The sequence below is a fragment of the Parasteatoda tepidariorum genome, chromosome 2, assembly GCF_982258835.1.
Source record: "Parasteatoda tepidariorum strain Cologne lab strain chromosome 2, Ptep-v5.0, whole genome shotgun sequence".
Taxonomy (NCBI): Eukaryota; Metazoa; Arthropoda; class Arachnida; order Araneae; family Theridiidae; genus Parasteatoda; species Parasteatoda tepidariorum.
In genome coordinates, this window is record NC_141756.1 from 58,635,363 (window position 1) to 58,654,810 (window position 19,448).

At 28.5% G+C, this 19,448-nt stretch overlaps 2 protein-coding genes across 2 annotated transcripts; both read left to right on the top strand.

The window, feature by feature from the left end:
• Window positions 1–894: 894 nt before the first annotated feature.
• On the top strand, window positions 895–5,465 carry LOC110282201 (uncharacterized). The gene is made up of 3 exons (XM_021145124.4): window positions 895–947; window positions 3,073–3,167; window positions 4,329–5,465. The coding sequence occupies exons 2-3, from the start codon at window positions 3,073–3,075 to the stop codon at window positions 5,329–5,331; spliced, it is 1,098 nt and encodes a 365-aa protein (XP_021000783.3). The 5' UTR covers window positions 895–947; the 3' UTR covers window positions 5,332–5,465.
• Window positions 5,466–16,021: 10,556 nt separating this feature from the next.
• LOC147815788 (uncharacterized) lies at window positions 16,022–17,994 on the top strand. The gene is made up of 2 exons (XM_087155990.1): window positions 16,022–16,106; window positions 16,872–17,994. The coding sequence occupies exons 1-2, from the start codon at window positions 16,030–16,032 to the stop codon at window positions 17,872–17,874; spliced, it is 1,080 nt and encodes a 359-aa protein (XP_087012116.1). The 5' UTR covers window positions 16,022–16,029; the 3' UTR covers window positions 17,875–17,994.
• Window positions 17,995–19,448: the final 1,454 nt, after the last annotated feature.

Genomic DNA, 19,448 nt, shown 5'->3' on the forward strand with positions numbered 1-19,448 from the left:
GCAAGAAACCTTTAAGAAAAGACGTTTAAAACAGGACTTTCGTTTAAAAAAATTATCTTTCCTAATGTGACACTTAAGTTAGATAGCAGAGTATTCAATTATTTCAGTCTTTATCAGCCAATTTTGCTTATTTGATTATTTTATAAATACTTATTTTTTCACTTTATCGGTAATATACATACGAAATATAATATAGATAAGTTGTGAAATTACAAAAAAATTTCATAGATATTTCTATGGTCAAAAGTTAATTAAAATGCCATAAGGTTTAAACGTAGGTTCCTTTTACAGATAATTTAGAAGAAATACTACACAGTAAAAAAATCAGAATATAATTCTGGGAAAAAAGTAACATTTTAGTAAGACAATTTTTTTAAAATGTGCTAGAAATGTATAAGAAATATTTTTTTTAATATTATTTATTTAATTAGGTAATTTAGTTTCAGATACTTAATAGAGAGCTGGCATGAATTAACCCGAAAAAGAGAGTGAACCTCTTCCCCATTTAAAGCCCAATAAGCACAACAATTAAAATATAAATTTGACATCAGAATATACATTCGTTATTATTCAAATTTTTTAATTATCAGAAAAAATCTATACGATTTCATATTAGCCAAATCTCATTCACTACTGCTTTTGCAAGCTAAGTAAAATTATATGAATACTACGAAACAATGATACATTGTAAAGAATGCCAATAATGTTTTAAAACAGGTCATAAATGATTATCAACATATTATGTGGCTGTAGAAAAATAGATTATCAGAAAATAAACTTGTGAAGTTCATCAGGAAGTGTGTTATGACGCCGTAACATGTTACAGTCAAGTACGACTAACTTGTTGCGAGGAGTTTTAATTCAGTATATAAACCCACCGATGTCAGTTTGTCCGTATCAGTGTCTATCAAGCTTTAAGTTCTCAGCCAGCTCTGAAGTAAAAAGAGGTATATCTACTGTTCTGTTTTATAAATTGTGTGTGAATTTACTTGGATAAAACGTACAAAAATGGATAAGTAACATTTTGCAGATATCGTTTCATTTTAGCTTTAATATCTACATTAGCCTATTTTAGGTACAAATATAATAGTAATAAAGTTTTTAGTAATAACATAATTGATATATTTAGCCTTACGCTCCTTAATTGATCCATTTTTTAAAATCAAAACTAGTTATATGTAAAATTTGCATAGTTAAAGTACATATTCGCCTTATTTATTCAAACATGGTAGTTATATACGTAAAAGCAGCTTTTTAAAACTCAAAAAATTGAATGCAATTAGATGGATGTAATATTGTTAATGTACTTACTTTATAACGTCTGTTTTTTTTTCTTCAACCAGTTTTTAAATTTCAATTTTATTTTTCCCCTTTATGCTAACAATTTTTACTAGAATTTTAGTTCAAGCAGAGAGATAAAAATAGTTAATTATTCGATTTTATTTCCCAGAATTTTGCGTTGATTTCATCACTCTAATTTTATTCAGATTACCAGTATTAGAATAAGAATTCGTAGTTTGTTAAGAATTCATTTTTTATTATACCCAATTTTACGTAAGAGTTGCTACAATTTTTTCCATTAAGAATTTAAAGAAATAAATAACATTTATTTTTCATTTGATTTTTCATCACTGAAAAACTAATTAAAAGATAAGTATGATTAAAAATAACCTTTCCTTTTATTTTTTAAAATAATATACTAAATTAATATCCCCTTCATTTTTTAAAAAAATATATTGAATTCATAATAAATCAAAGTTCAACAGAACTTATTTCTTTTCCTCGAAAGCTTGCATTGAAATTAAAAAGATAAAAATACCCTAAAAAGAAATAACAGCAGAAAAAATTAGAAGTATTTGTATGCAACTGACAAGCATCGTTAATAATAACATAATTTTTTTATTCCCTATAATTTTCGGTTTAGTTGCATTTGAATGTAATATAAACTAATAAAAAACAGAAAAAAAATGAATTAATATTATAATCGTATAATATATAAATATAAGGTTTATAATAGTAATTGTAAAGTTTAAGTAAATAGTCATATTTTGTGTAGTTATTTTAAATCTTCGAATTTTTCCCGACAGACGCTGTTAAACTAACAACTAACATAATAAGTATTTTTGCTGTACCTACAAAGGAAATATAACTGTTTAGTAAAATGATTTTTATACGCAGCAGATCAATTTCAATTATCAAATTTACTATTTTCATTTATCTTAAATAACATAATGAAACGTTTTAGAGATGACTTAAATATTATTTTAACTTATAAAAGGGATTTTTGCGATATGCTTATTATTTCTAACGAAAGAAATTGGATAAAGAATTTTCTGTTAAAACTATTGTTACTTTACTGCAATAAATAAATTTAGAAAAAAAAACTTGAAAAAACTCAGAAATTGTTTTTGTGATAGGAGGAAGAAACAAAAAAAAATTCTGAGACAAGAAAAGCATCTTAGTTCTTTTAAAGGAAATATAATTTAATAAATTTTTATATTTTTAGTCAATAATATAATATTAGTTTTTACTTCCAATTTTATTATCATGACTAATGTGTTTCTTTTGTCCCTAATTTCTGTAATTCGAGACTCGGTGGCTCACCAATCAGGCACCGCAGGTTCAAATATCAACGATAGAACATCAATTCGATTTCTACTTTTCACTCGCACCGACCGCAGTGCTGATACAAAATATCATCAGTGGATGACGGATAATGGATTTAAATCCCTTTACCGTCGGGTTAACGATAAGAGGTTTTCGTGGTTTTCCTCTCCATGCAACGCAACAGCAAAGTTTGAAATAAAAACTCCATGATTTTAATTTTTTAACAATGTATGCTCTGGAAGTACCCTTGTCTGCTGGATAGGGCTTAATATACAAGGCTACAGAGCTGGACATTAATAGTTGTAAACTCAAAATTGAGTTAGATTTCAACACCGATTATAAAATAAAAATCTACCTATATTTCATATCTGAATAAATATAATTAACTAATTAAAATGTTAGAAAGTTGTTGAAAGTTCCTGCAAAACTTCATAAATACTTAAGATTTTTATTATTTTTTTTCAGATGGTGCTCAACATGAAGGCCAGTTTGGTCTTCTTAGTAATGTTGGTTTACCTGGTTTCTGCTGATCCTATACCAGAGCCAGGACCAGAACCGCAGTAAGTTTTGTTATAATGAGTATATTTTGTTACGTAAATAAAAAAAAGGAAATTAGGGAATAAGTTATAAGAGTTGCAATTTAATTTTGACGCAAACGTTAAAGAAATACTGACAAATTTTTTCTTCTGATTTTCTATTATAGAGTCTTCAAAATTAAATGCATTTAAAATTTATCTAATATTTATTTTGTATAAATCACTTGTTTTACATGCTGTAAAAACGCAGCTGACATTTAGTATAGAAACGAAATTAACAAAGAATATAGGTCATATTTCATAACAATTTACTAGATCTTAGTTAACAAAAACTACATATTAGGTTAAAAATATGTCTCATGAAATACCTGATACACATTAGATATTTTTTCTGAAATGAATGAAATTTGCATTCAGCGCAGAAAAAAAATGGGATACCTTAATAACTGTTGATCAAATGATCGATCTTTCGAGAATTAATATGCAATCTTAACAGTTCGATCGGCTAACCTTAAATGCGCTACACAGTAAAAAATTCCGGATCTAGTCAAATTACGGTATAAAGTACTGGTTGCATCGTCCGTGAAGTCCATTTTAGTGTAAAGTATTATACTGTTTTTCACAGTCATATTTATTTAATTCGTGTGATTCTGTGATTTTACGGTAATTTGTACCATAAAAATTAGGGTACATTAGATTTTTTGTTTCACAGCATGTTCCGGAAATAAATTTTGGGTAAAAAAGAACCAGCTCTATGAGTTTCTATATTTTTTACAGTTATTTGATCTGAAATTTTTCACAGTGAAATTAATTTGTATACAGGACATTTTAAGTTATGAAATCAGACAAAAGTATTTCTTCTAATTAAATATGCCTTTTCTCTCGATAGAATTAAATTTTTCAAATTAAAAAATGAAGAGTAGCCATCATTTAGAAAATATCACCCCTATCGTTTTTCAAGGAGAGCATTCAAAAATTTGGAGTTTTTGTACCATTAAAATAGCTTTTTAGTTCTTGGAAATCTAACCGTTAATCTAACCGTTGGAAATCTAACCAATGTTTATGTTATTCTAAACCTATATATTGCATAAATCTTATAAAGTATCCTAAAAGAAATTTACTTAGCGCATTGTGTATCCTTGTTGCTACTATTTACAAAAAACATTATTTTATTTTTATTTTTAGTCATCATGAAGAAAAGAAGCAGGTTATTGTTATAAAAGATCAAGCTGAGCATCATCATCACCATCACCACCATCATCATCATAAACATGGTCATGACCATAAGCACGGGCATGAACATAAGCATGATCACAAACATGGTCATGATCATCATCACAAGCATGGACATGATCACAGTCACAAACATGGACACGATCATCTCCACAAACATGGGCATGATCATCATCACAAACACGGGCATGATCATCACCATAAACATGGTCATGATCATCATCACAAGCATGGACACGGACATCACCATAAACATGGTCATGATCATCACCACAAACACGGCCATGATCATCACCACGGACATGACCATCATCATAAGCATGGACATGACCACAAACATGGACATCATCACCTGCACAAACATGGACACGATCACCATCACAAACATGGACATGATCACCATCACAAGCATGGACACGATCACCATCATAAGCATGGACATGACCATCAACACAAACATGGACATGATCATCATCACAAACATGGCCACCATCATCTTCACAAGCATGGGCATGATCACCATCACAAGCATGGACATGACCACCATCATGGCCATAGCCACCATCACAAGCATGGACATCATCACGGCCACCATCATGGACATCATCACGGCCACCATCATGGACATCATCACGGCCACCATCATGGTCATGATCACCACCACAAGCACGGACATGATCACCACCATAAACACGGACATGACCACCATCACAAGCACGGACATGATCATCACCACAAACATGGACACGGCCACAATCACAAGCACGGACATGACCACGGACATCATCATAAACATGGACATCATCACGGCCACCATCATGGACATCATCATGGTCATCATCACGAAATCAGTCACCATCACGGTCACCATGGTCACAGTTTGGGTGGATCCAGTTATGGCGGTCTTGGTGATCATAGTGGTTTCTTTAATCTTGGAAGTGACTTTAAATTGTAAATTCAGAGATAAAATGACTTATTTAACTAAAGAAAGTGGCAACATCTTAACAGGTAAACATCAAGCACTAGGGGTATTTCCAATGGTCAGGAAGTTTGATAGGAGTATGCCTCTAGCTTTCCATCATCCATGCATATTTTATCATTAAATAGTAGATAAAGTGTATTAATAAATCAAATGTTTTTTAAGGATGAAGGACTATGATCAGTTTTGTCCCCCTAGCTCATATGGTATTATTTATTGTCCTGGGAACGGTGTTTATAATCGCTTTAAATCTAAATCTTTTATAAATCATTGCACAATTAATTAAAAGTTTGATAACTCATTATAATATTATTTATATTGAAACACACTGTGATAGCAGGATATTCATTACTAGCACAAAGAACAACCATGTGTTGTTACAGCCAAATAATTGTTTGGTGATGATAATTTTTCTTTTAAATTATTGATATTTATTTATTTATGATTTCGTGTATAAGTGTATGAATGTGACATTCTTTTGTGTAAATTAATCGGCTGATGGTTGAATAAAAATATAGGTTTGCTAAAAAAAATGTTTTATTTATTTACATAGTCCATATTAGTAGAATATTCAGAAGAAAAAAATATATGTATTGCGAACAGCTTAACTGTTTTTCATATGTGATATACATCTTCTACATTCCTCTCTGTTGACTTAATTTCTTTCAATTTAAAATTTAATCAACTCAAAATTTATTAAAATTTATTATTAACCAAATTTATTATCCAGAAGAACAACCACATCATTTATAATACAATTAATCTTAACAATGAACTAAAGTTGTGATTTTAGTCAGCAAAAGATTTTTGCAAGTTGCTCTTCAAAAAGTTTTTCCATAAGTATAGGACCTAATCAATCACATAAATTTTTTTCTCCCAAACGATATTATTTTTCAAACCAAAATTACGTTCATAAAATATTTGATATTTTTCACTAAAATATTTATTTAATTATTCATTAGTTAACGGTATTGCCAATATTTCACTTTAAAGAACAATAATTTTGTCAAAATTTGTTGCGAACTTAAACGCGGATAAAACCTGTCGTTAACAAGTTCTTTAAAAGTTTGTTCTTCGTTATAATTTTTTTCTAATATAATTCATTAAAAGCTTTGATAATAGATAGTTGACATTGAAAATTAAAAAAAAAAACGCTTTATTACAAAATAGAATTTAACTTTTTAAAAAATTTTCAATTTTGTAATAAATAGTAGTTTTTCAAAAATTTAGTCATTTCAAGTTATTTTCATATTATAATCATCCTATAATTTTAGGTCATGATAGGTTAGGCTAGGTTTGTAACTATTTGGTTAGTATTTCTTTTTTCAAAATGATACTTGCCCTTGATTAGATAAAGTTATAATAAAGTTTACGCTGCATTCTTTACAAATTGAAACAAAATAAGTTAAACAAAAATTTATGGCATTATTTATAATCTGATTAAAACCTATAGACATTTACTTTTCTGTTTACATATTGCTTAGTTAAAATTTATGTTGTGAAGAAATCGTACAATATCCGTAAATTGAACACTCTTTTTATTTTTAGCATTTATCTAAAAGTATGAATATTAAAAAGGAAAATTTTGTGTAAAATAAGGGTATTAGGTAAAAGTAGGCTTGCCAAAATTGAAATCTTCGTGAAAAATACCCAGACAGAAGCACAACGTTACAAAAAACGTTACTTCGTTTTTTTGAATTTTTTACCTGCTTAAATTAAAACTACGCCATGGATAGAAAATTTTGTAAAAGTTTGCATGTCCTGTTTGTTAATCCAACAAAATACATGTCCGAAAAAAGTTTCCCGGGTTAAAAAAATGCTTAAAGCATGTCAATGAAATAATTTGGACATATCTATCAGTAATCTATCTAACGAATTCTCTGATATTAATAGAATTATATGTACATTAACATTTTTATTTGTAATAAGTAAAATTATTCAACATTTTTAACAAGGAAATGTTAAGTATGAATGAGTAGTATTGCTGGAGTACCATGGTAGTATATGGTGCATTGCTCAACGGTTATTTTACATGAAAACACATCAAAGGAACTAATTTTCTGCTGTTGCAAAAGCTAATATAAATTTCTTGTTTTACACCTAATTCGCATTAGCTAATCTAAATGCAATGCATTATTATAAGCAAACAAGCATTATTAACAGCCGATTTAAACTCTATTGGCAAATGCAAGGCTTCAACATGTATACGTCGTCACGAGTAAAACATTCAAGGTTCAATGGGCGAAAGCTTGAAAGTTCTACCTCACCAATGCTTCTTCTCATTTAATTATTTACTTTTCTGACTGCCCCGAGAAAAATTTAACAGTCAAAACTACGAAAAAATGAGGAAATTTGCAGTGTATCTAATTCTATACAAACACCAAAAAACTCAGTAATTTTTAACGAAGTACTTTGATAATGATTTTGCTAAGATCAACAATAAATATGGTTTCATAATAAATGATAAATTTCGGTAAATGTAATAAAATTTGGTAATTTTATCATGATTCATTAGAGCAGAACATAAATCACTTACTTGGTTGGATTTACTTTTCAGTTTTGTATTTACTAAATGTGTGGTAATAAGAACAATGATTTTGAAAACCAGAATTCCTGGTTGACAGTTACTATTTGAACGGAAAAATTACCAAATGAATGGTTTAAAAACCGTAAATTTCAGTTTATAAACCAAAATTATGCTGAATTTTCTTACCATAAATGTCATTACTATACAGGGCGGTAATTCTACCAGATTTCTTTTTCTGCACGTGAACAAGCTGCATCGCTAAGCAATATCAATTCGATTCATCTCCCTAGATCTTCTCTCACAGGCAAATTCAAAAGTTCCAATTAATGATCTAATGATCCATCAGTCGCAATGTTCAATTGCAAATGATGAATCTAAGTTTGAAGATTCTAAACCAGTTTTTCTGGCATTTAATTGTTAATTTTCTCCCTGATAAAGCTGCATCAAGAGAGAATTCATAGGATATTTCTATGTCCGACCGGAAAATGGAGTAAAAATAAATGTCCAATTGCAATTTTTACATAAACTGGAATTACGGGCAGTATATTTTACATTACCCACACCATACATTAATTAAAACAACTACAATGGTTATCGTTTGAAACTTGAAATGTTCAGATTAGGAATCTACTCAAAATTTTTAAACCTATCAGAGAGAAAACAATAGTATTTCAAAACTTTTAACATAATATATATATTTTTTATGCTACGTTTCAAACATAAACTATACAGTGAAACGTAAAACTATGCATACCCTAGGAATTTCTGTTAAATCTAATTTTTAATATGATCTTTAGTAAATATATTAACTGCATTGAAAAAAGAATATTGAAAGAGATTATTTAAAAATCAAACAATTAAAAGGCACATGTTGGATAACTTATGAAAAAAAAATTGCAAAATACCTTTCATGAAAAACAAATTTTAATTTCCCAATTTTCAACAAAAACGTATTTAATAATCGCATAAATTCTTCGATTAATGAAGTAAATTTTTTTTGCATATTATTAGAAATGCTTAGAATGAAATAGTTGCAAAATCAGTTTTATGCCAGCCGTTATGAGTTTCTAGTTGCAATTCATTCTTATTATTATATGGCGACTGTCCACAAACAAACATTTTTTTAAAAATTTTTCCAAATGTTTTCCATTAGATTTTGGTCAGGGTAGTAAGATGTAAAATTCATAACGTCAATTTTACTTTGTTTGAGCCAGCTATTAGTTCTTGTTCTAGAATGTATGAAAAGGTTTACTTGTTGAAAAACAAGCTTAGAATTTTTATACCTTTTCAGAAACGTTGTGTGTTTGTCTTTTAGAGCTATTTGATAGTCCTTGCTCATCATTGTATAAAATGAAGGCAAAGTTAAGTATACCTTGTTTACTATAAATTCTTCAAACGTCATGATGATTTCTCCCGAAAAATTTCTTTTTGAAAAATATTTCTTGTCGCAATACTCATCTGATCTGCCTTTTTTAACCACTAAAAACAGTCTATAAGAGACTATACAGAAAATAATGTTTTAATTGCAACAAGAATTGGTTTCCTCGGTTTACTTTAGGCTCCCCAAAACATTATGACTTCTCAAGGAAAATATTTTTTTAATTTATCTTAAATAATAAGAATATTCATGTGATCCGTCTAAACGACTTTTTTTTCAGGACTAAAAGCAGTCTATAATGAAATATAATGCAGGAATAACATTTTCGTTACAACAAAAATTGATGTTCTGATACTTGTGAATCGGTGCTGATTTTTTTCGACAGAAGTTTAGTCTTGAAACTTTGTGATGAGATTTAACTCTTCATTTTAGAAACCCCAATGTCTGAATTCCGCTTTGTTGCCCGAAGAACTGTATACGTAAAGGCATCAAGTTACTTTTCTCTTCTGACTTTATTAACATTTATCGACATATTTAATAATTGTTCGAATAACACTGACTTTATTAACATATATCGACATATTTAATTACTGTTCGAATAACACTGACTTTATTAACAGAACTTTATTAACTTAACTGACTTTATTAACAGATATCGACATATTTAACACTGTTCGAATAATATCACTTCTAAACGAAGAGAGTGCTTATGAGGATGACGTGTATATTTATTTAACTCACAATTGTGCTGTTTTGTCAAAAAAAAAAATTACTAGGTTTGCAATTGGTATAAATCTTAGTATACTGTAGCACTCTAGGCGAAAGCCATTTTATAGCACCCAAAAATTAAATTAGAATTTAAAATTTTTTAGAGGAACCGAGCAAAATAATAAGATTTATATTTTACCCCAAAAGAAATTAGAAGTTAAATTTGTGAAACAAACTCTACTTCAATTAATTGTGATCTTTTAATTAAATAATTTTACATTTCAATTATAAAATATAAAGTTATTATTGCGATCAATAACTTATTATTCAATCATTACTAGGGATCTTTTAATTAAATATTTAATTATGATGCAATACTATGTTTGTTGTCAAAAAATTATTAGTAGAAGTGAAGCGAACTGAGGGTGTAGATATTGCTTAACATATTGTGCTAATTTTTTTGCCTACCATGTGTTAATTTTAAGCGGCAAAATTCTGAATGGTATTCCTTAATATAAAAATATCCTAAAAGCAACCGCCATAAATAAAGATATGCTGAATAGAGAGTACGATGAAAACAAAGGTTAGTTTTCTATAATTATTTTGAGAAATATTGTTTATTTATTTTGCTATAAATAACATCACGGAAAATGATCCGCATCCCAGAAGAATGCATCGAACAGAGTATAAATTTCTTCCGTAGAAAAAGGACATTATATTTATTTGTGAACACTGAGGATTTTTATTTTGAAATTCTAAATTATTTGAAGACTAGAAGGTCTTGCAGTAATAAACCAGTTTCTTCTGAATTATTTCCCACTTTTTGATTTTACAGAGACCATACATATATAATTGTTACAAAGAAAGGTGGAAAATACAGATTTTAATAGGAAGCTCCGTTCTCTGCTTTCCACCCTCAACAAACCCCATAATTGTCTTTCGTTAATTATTTCTTTTTCTTACTTAAAAATCAATATTTTCCACAAAAGAAAATTAGATTTCGCCAAAAATTGCATAATTATTATAATTTTATGTAAGAACACTTAAAATGTTAAATGTAACAAAATAAACGACTCTCTGTACGTGAAAAATAATCAAATGTAAACGAAAAATTTTAAATTTTGGAAAGCAGAGTGCGTTGTTCAATAAGAAAACTAAATAAGAAGTAATTTCACTCATTAACTACGTAATAGCAGCTCAAATATGAAACAGTTTGCATCTATAGTAAATTAAGCCTTTTATATTTCTTTAAAAGTTTTCATATTAAATAATAAGACTTATATCTGGCTACAAGTTTTTCTCTAGACCGGATAGCATGGTTGGTAGGGCGTTGGACCCATGTTCAAGAGGTCGTGAATTTGATCCTCGTCTGTCAAATTGATGGTGGTTGGTGCAAGTTAAATCTATTGAGTCACAAAGTCTTCCAGTAACAAATAATTCTTCTGGGAGTACTGAATTGGAGATTGATCGTTCTCTGGTTCAGGTCAAAAGGAATATCTGTGAATGAATGGATGTATGAATGGATCCACTCTATATGCGGGTTGTGACATATGTGTGTAAAAAAATCGCACAAATTTACTTTCTCGCTACCTTCCTTTTTCATGAACAAAAAAAATATCCTAAGCAACTCTATTTTCCATTGAAATCAATAATTTTTTTATTATTTAAACTCATTTAATCTTGCATTAATAAAGAATTGATCCATGCTCAATAAATTTTACATATTATTAACTTTATTAGGCACAAAGAATTCAATCATATTAAGATAAAATCAGTAAAACGTAAAAATTTCGAAAAATGACTTCAATTTTTCATTTTGCCATAATTTAATTTTCATTCGATCACTTTCAGAAACTATGCAATGATATTTATCTTACATTTTACAATGTGCTTTTGAAAGTTCAGTTTTTTAATTCAAGAATTAAAAACTTTTCTCTTTTTCCTGTATGTCTAAAGACATATTTATAAATTTAATAAATTAAATTTCCTTCTCAATATTTTTTCATGTTACAAACTTTTAAAATTTGCTTAAGAAATTATAACTTAACCAATGTAGTCAAGTATAAAAATTCTCCTTATATTATTGTTCCTTTAAAAAAAATACTCGATTTAAAAAAAAAATTAACACACGAAATCATTTATATATATCATGTTACGAATTATTTATATGTCACGAATTATTTATATATGTCAAATTGGTTTTAGGATATATTGAAATTCTATGATAAAATAATAAAATATTCCTATATTTTTAACTGTAAGAACGCTCTTTATACTTAAAAACCATTCAAAAAGTCAAATAAATGCCTAAATTCCTATTTTTATTTCTCATTTAAAATGCATTTGTAAAGGTTATAGAAATAGCACAAACCTATAAGACAAGACATTTAAAACACGACTTGAGTTTTTAAAAATTATCTTTCCTACTGTGACATTTAAGTTAGATAGCAGAGTATATAGTGCCAGAAGAATGTGAAAAAGTTTCATGCGAAAATGTTTATTTTAATGTTAATGTGATGTATTTTAATGTAATGTGAATGTAATGTATTTTAATGTAATGTGAATGTAATGTATTTTAATGTAATGTGAATGTAATGTATTTTAAAGCGTGTTAGAATATGAAAATGTTAATGTATTTTAAGGTTATAGAAATAGCACAAACCATTAAAACAAGACATTAAAAACAGAATGAACAAACCTTTAAGACAAGACATTTAAATTTAAAAAAATTATCTTTCCTACCGTGACCGTAAGGTGCCTTCCCACCGTAAGTTAGATAGCAGAGTATATAGTGCCCGGAGAAGGAGAAAATGTTCAATTATTTCAGTTTTTATCAGCCAATTTTGCTTATTTGTTTATTTTATAAATACTTGTTTTTGCACTTTACCGGTAATATACATACGAAATATAAAATGTGATAAATTGTGAAATTACAAGAAAATTTCATAGACATTTCTATGGTCAAAAGTTAATTAAAATGCTGTAAGCCTTAAAAGGGGGTTCCTTTTACTGACAATTTAGAAAAAATACTACATTGTAGAAAAATCCTGATACAATTACGGTAAAAGGCATCGGTCTTCAGGGCGTCAGTACTCTTTACTCTAAAATCAATTTTTACCAGAACATGTTAAGGAACAAAAAAAAATATGTTATACTGAAATTTTTACAGTAATAATTACCGCAAAATTACTGAAATATTCTAATTAAATAAATATTACAGTAAAAATTAAGTTTTTAACGGTAAAATATAATTTCGGATGATGCACCCAAAAAGCCGGTACTGTATATCGTAATTTGATTTGGAATTTTTTACAGTGTATACACTTAAAGGCTTAAACTATCTATAATTATAAAACTGTATTAAAAAAATGCGCAAAAAAAGCATTTTTAAAAAGAAGTGTGATTTTCTGATTCAGTATTTTTAAAATATGTTAGAAATGTATAAGAAATATCTTTGCAAATTTAAACACAGCAGTGAAAATATAAGTTAGACATTAGAATATACATTCGCAATTTTTCAAATTTTTTAATTATGAAAAAAATCTATACGATTTCATATAAGCCAAATTTCCTTCACTATTTCTTTCTCAAAGTTCGTAAAATTATATAAATACTATGAAACAATGATGCATTGTAAGCAATACCAATAATGTTCATAAAACAGGTCATAAATGATTATCATCATCTTATTTGTTTGTAAAAAAATAGATTATCAGAAAATAAACTTGTGAAGTTCATCAGGAAGTGTGTTCTGACACCGTAACATGCTACAGTCAAGTACGACTAACTTGTTGTGAGGAGTTTTAATTCAGTATATAAACCCACCAATGTCAGTTTGTCCGTATCAGTGTCTATCAAGCTTCAAGTTCACAGCCAGCTCTGAAGTAAAAAGAGGTATATCTACTGTTCTGTTTTATAAATTGTGTCTGAATTTACTTGGATAAAACGTACAAAAATGGATAAGCAACATTTTGCAGCTATCGTTTCATTTTAGCTTTAATATCTACATTAGAGTATTTTAGGTACAAATATAATAGTAAAAAAATTAGTATTATAATAGTAATAAAGTTTTTAGTATTAACGTGCTTGATATATTTTGTACTACGCTTCTTAATTGATACATTTTTTACAATCAAAACTAGTTGTATATAAAATTTATATATTTAAAGTACATAATCGCCTTATTTATTTAAACATGGTAGTTAAATACGCAAAAGTAGCTTTTTAGAACTTTAAAAAAAGAATACCATTAGATGGATAGAATATTATTATAATGTACTTACTTTATAACATCTGCTTTTCTTACTTCAATCAGTTTTTAAATTTTCATTTCATTTTTTCCCTTCATGCTAACAATTTTTATGACAATTATTGTTCAAATAATGAGATAAAAATAGTAAATTATTCGATTTTATTTCCCTGAATTTTACGTTGATTTTATTATTTAATTTTATTCAGATTACCAGTATTGTATTCGTAGTTTGTTAAGAATTCATGTATTTTATTATACCCAATTTTACGTAAGAGTTGCAAATTTTTTTTCCATTGAGATTTTGAAGAAATAAATAACATTAATTTTTATGTTGAATTTTCCCCACTGAAAAACTAATTAAAAAATATGTATCATTAGAAATACCCTTTCCTTTTATTTTTAAAATAATATATCAAATTGATATCCTTTTTATTTTTATTAAAAAATATATTACATTAATTCTAATTCGAAGTTCATCAGAACTTATTTCTTTTCCTCGAAAGCTTGATTCGAAGTTAAAAAGAAAAAAAACCCGAAAAATAAATAATAGCAGAAAAAAATTAGAAGTATGCAACTGACAAGTATTGTTAATAATAACATAATTTTTTTTCCCAACACTTTTCATTTTAGTTGCAATTGAATATAGTGTAAACTAATCAAAAAATGTAAATTAATATTATAATCATAATATATATATGATTTTTGGTTTATAATAGTAATTGTAAAGTTTAAGTAAATAGCCATATTTTGTATAGTTATTTTAAATCTTTGAATTTCTCCCGACATACGCTGTTAAACCAACAACTAACAGAATAAGTATTTTTGCTGTACCTACAAAGGATATATAACTATTTAGCGAAATGATTTTTATGCGTAGCAGATCAATTTCAATTATCAAATTAATATTTTCATTTATCTTAAATAACATAATGAAACGTTTTAGAGATGATTTAAATATTATTTTAACTTATAAAAGGGTTTTGCGATTTGCTTATAACGAAGGAAATTGCATAAAGAATTTTCTATTAAAACTATCGTTACTTTACTGAAATAAATAAATTTAGAAAAAAAGAACTTGAGGAAACTCATAAATTGTTTTTGTGATAGGAAGAAAGAATAAAAAGAGAAAAAAAAATTCTGAGACAAAAAGGCATCTTAGTTCTTTTAAAGGAAATATAATTTACAAATTTTTATATTTTTAGTCAATAATATAAAATCAGTTTTTACTTCCAATTTTATTATCATGACTAATGTGTTTCTTTTTTCTCTAATTTCTGAAATTCGAGACTCGGTGGCTCAGTGGATAGAGAGCACCCTTCCCAATCAGGCACCCCAGGTTTCGAATATCAACGATAGTAGATCGATTCTATTTCAACTTTTCACTCGCACCAACCACAGTGCTGATACAAAATATCATCAGTGGTTGACGGATTATGGGCTTAAATCCCTTTACCGTCTGGTTAACAACAAGAGGTTTTAGTCGTTTTCCTCTCCATGCTGCGTAACAGCGAAGTTTCAAATCAAATCTCCATAAATTATTAAAATGTTTATATTTTATTCAAATGATTGCGCTGTAGAAGAACCATTGTCTGCAGAATAGGGTTCAAATTTACGAGGCTACAGTGTTGAACATTGATAATTGTAAACTCAAAATTGAGTTGGCTTTCAACACCGATTATGAAATAAAAATATATTTATATTTCATTTCTGAATAAATCGAATCAACTAATTGGAAAGTTGCTAAACGTTCCTGTAAAACTTGATCAATGCTTAAGATTTTTATTATTTTTTTTTCAGATGGTGCTCAACATGAAGGCCAGTTTGGTCTTCTTAGTAATGTTGGTTTACCTGGTTTCTGCAGATCCTATACCAGAACCAGAACCGCAGTAAGTTTTGTTATAACGAGTATATTTTGTTACGAAAATAAAAAAAAGGAAATTAGGGAATAGTTGTAAGAGTTACAATTGAATTTTAAAAGCACACGTTAAAGAAATATTACTAAATTTTTTCTACATAATTTCTATTACTTAGCTTCAAAATTAAATGCATTTAAAATTTATCTAAATAATATTTTGCTTAAATCATTTGTCTTAAATGTTATTAAAACGCAACTGATATGTTGAATAGAGTTCAAATTAACAAGGAATATAGATCATATTTAACAACAATTTACTAGATCTTAGTTAACAAAAATGACATATTAGGTTAAAAATATGTTTCATATTGTGTCTCGTGCCTTAAGAAATACGTGATTTACATTCGATATTTTTTCTTATGTGAATGAAATCTAAATTATGGGCAGAAAAAGTGATGATACCTTAATAACTGTTGAGTCATTGATCGATCTTTTGCGCATTAATATGCAATCTTAATAGTTCGATTGGCTAACCTTAAATATGCTACACAGTAAAAAATTCCGGATGTACTCAAATTATTCAACTTAAATACAAGAATTTAGAAAATATCTCCCTTATAGTTTTGCAAAGAGAACATTTAAAAATTTGGAGTTTTCGTAACATTAAAATAGCTCCTTAGCTCTTGGAAATCTAACTATTAGGTAAAATGTTATCCGCGCCGTTATCCATACTTTACGCATTGTGTATCCCAGCTGCTACTATTTACAAAAAAAAATTTTTTATTTTTATTTTTAGTCATCATGATGAAAAGAAACAGGTTATTGTCATAAAAGATCAAGCTGAGCATCATCATCACCATCACCACCATCATAGTCATAAACATGGTCATGACCATAAGCACGGGCATGAACATAAGCACGATCACAAACATGGTCATGATCATCATCACAAGCATGGACATGATCACAGTCACAAACATGGACACGATCACCTCCACAAACATGGGCATGATCATCATCACAAACACGGCCATGATCATCACCATAAGCATGGCCATGATCATCATCACAAGCATGAACACGGACATCACCATAAACATGGTCATGATCATCACCACAAACACGGCCATGATCATCACCACGGACATGACCATCATCATAAGCATGGACATGACCACAAACACGGTCATCATCACCTGCACAAACATGGACACGATCACCATCACAAACATGGACATGATCACCATCACAAGCATGGACACGATCACCATCATAAGCATGGACATGACCATCAACACAAACATGGGCATGATCATCATCACAAACATGGTCATCATCATCTTCACAAGCATGGACATGATCACCATCACAAGCATGGACATGACCACCATCATGGTCATAGCCACCATCACAAGCATGGACACGATCATCATCATAAGCATGAACATCATCACGGCCACCATCATGGACACCATCACGGCCACCATCATGGTCATGATCACCACCACAAGCACGGACATGATCACCACCATAAACACGGACATGACCACCATCACAAGCACGGACATGATCATCACCACAAACATGGACACGGCCACCATCACAAGCACGGACATGACCACGGACATCACCATAAACATGGACATCATCACGGCCACCATCATGGACATCATCATGGTCATCATCACGAAATCAGTCACCATCACGGTCACCATGGTCACAGTTTGGGTGGATCCAGTTATGGCGGTCTTGGTGATCATAGTGGTTTCTTTCATCTTGGAAGTGACTTTAAATTGTAAAATCAGAGATAAAATGACTTATTTAACTAAAGAAAGTGGCAACATCTTAGCAGGTAAACATCAAGCACTAGAGGTATTTCCAATGGTCAGGAAGTTTGAGAGGAGTATGCCTCCAGCTTTCCATCATCCATGCATATTTTATCATTAAATAGTAGATAAAGTGTATTAATAAATCAAGTGTTTAAGGATGAAGGACTATGATCAGTTTTGTCCCCCTAGGTCATATGGTATTATTTATTGTCCTGGGAACGGTGAAGATTGTGTTGACTATTTTAAGTTTTATTTTATTATCGTTATAAATCTAAATCTTTTATAAATCATTGCACAATTAATTAAAAGTTTTGATAACTCATTATAATATTATTTATATTGAAACACACTGTGATAGCAGGATATTCATTACTAGCACAAAAAACAACCATGTGTTGTTACAGCCAAATAATTGTTTGGTGATGATAATTTTTCTTTTAAATTATTGATATTTATTTATTTATGAATTTGTGTATAAGTGTATGTTTGTGACATTCTTTTGTGTAAATTAATCGGTTGATGGTTGAATAAAAATATATGTTTGATAAAAATTTTTATTTATTTATTTACATAGTCCATATTAGTAGAATATTCAGAAGAAAAAAATATAGGTATTGCGAACAGTTTAACTGTTTTTCGTATGTGATATACACCTTCTACATTCCTCTCTGTTGACTTAATTTCTTTCAATTTGAAATTTATACCATTCAAAATTTATTAAAATTTATTATTAATCAAATTTATTATCCAGAAGAACAACCACATCATTTATAATACAATTAATCTTAACAATGAACTAAAGTTGTGATTTTAGTCAGCAAAAGATTTTTGTAAGTTGCTCTTCAAAAAGTTTTTCCATAAGTATAGGACCTAATCAATCACAGAAATTTTTTTCTCCTAAATGATATTTTCCTGGGAACAGGAAATATGTTTTTAGGGGCACTGTTTATAGGGGTCCTGTGTAATTTTTCAAAAAAAATTACGTTTATAAAATATTTGATATTTTTCACTAAAATATTAATTTAATTATTCATTAGTTAAGGGTATTGCCAATATTTCACTTTAAAGAACAATAATTTTGTCAAAATTTGTTGCGAACTTAAACGCGGATAAAACCTGTTGTTAACAAGTTCTTTAAAAGTTTGATCTTCGTTATAATTTTTTTCGAATATAATTCATTAAAAGCTTTAATAATAGATAGTTGACATTGAAAATTAAAAAAAAAACGCTTTATTACAAAATAGAATTTAACTTTTTAAAAAATTTACAATTTTGTAATAAATAGAATTTTTTTAAAATTATAGTCATTTCAAGTTATTTTCTTATTATAATCATCCTATAATTTTAGGACATGATAGGTTAGGCTAAGTTTGTAACTAATTGGTTAGTATTTTTTTTTTTCAAAATGATACTTGCCCTTGATTAGATAAAGTTATAATAAAGTTTACGCTGCATTCTTTACAAATTGAAATAAAATAGGTTAAACAAAAAATTATGGCATTATTTATAATCTGATTAAAACCTATAGACATTTACTTTTCTGT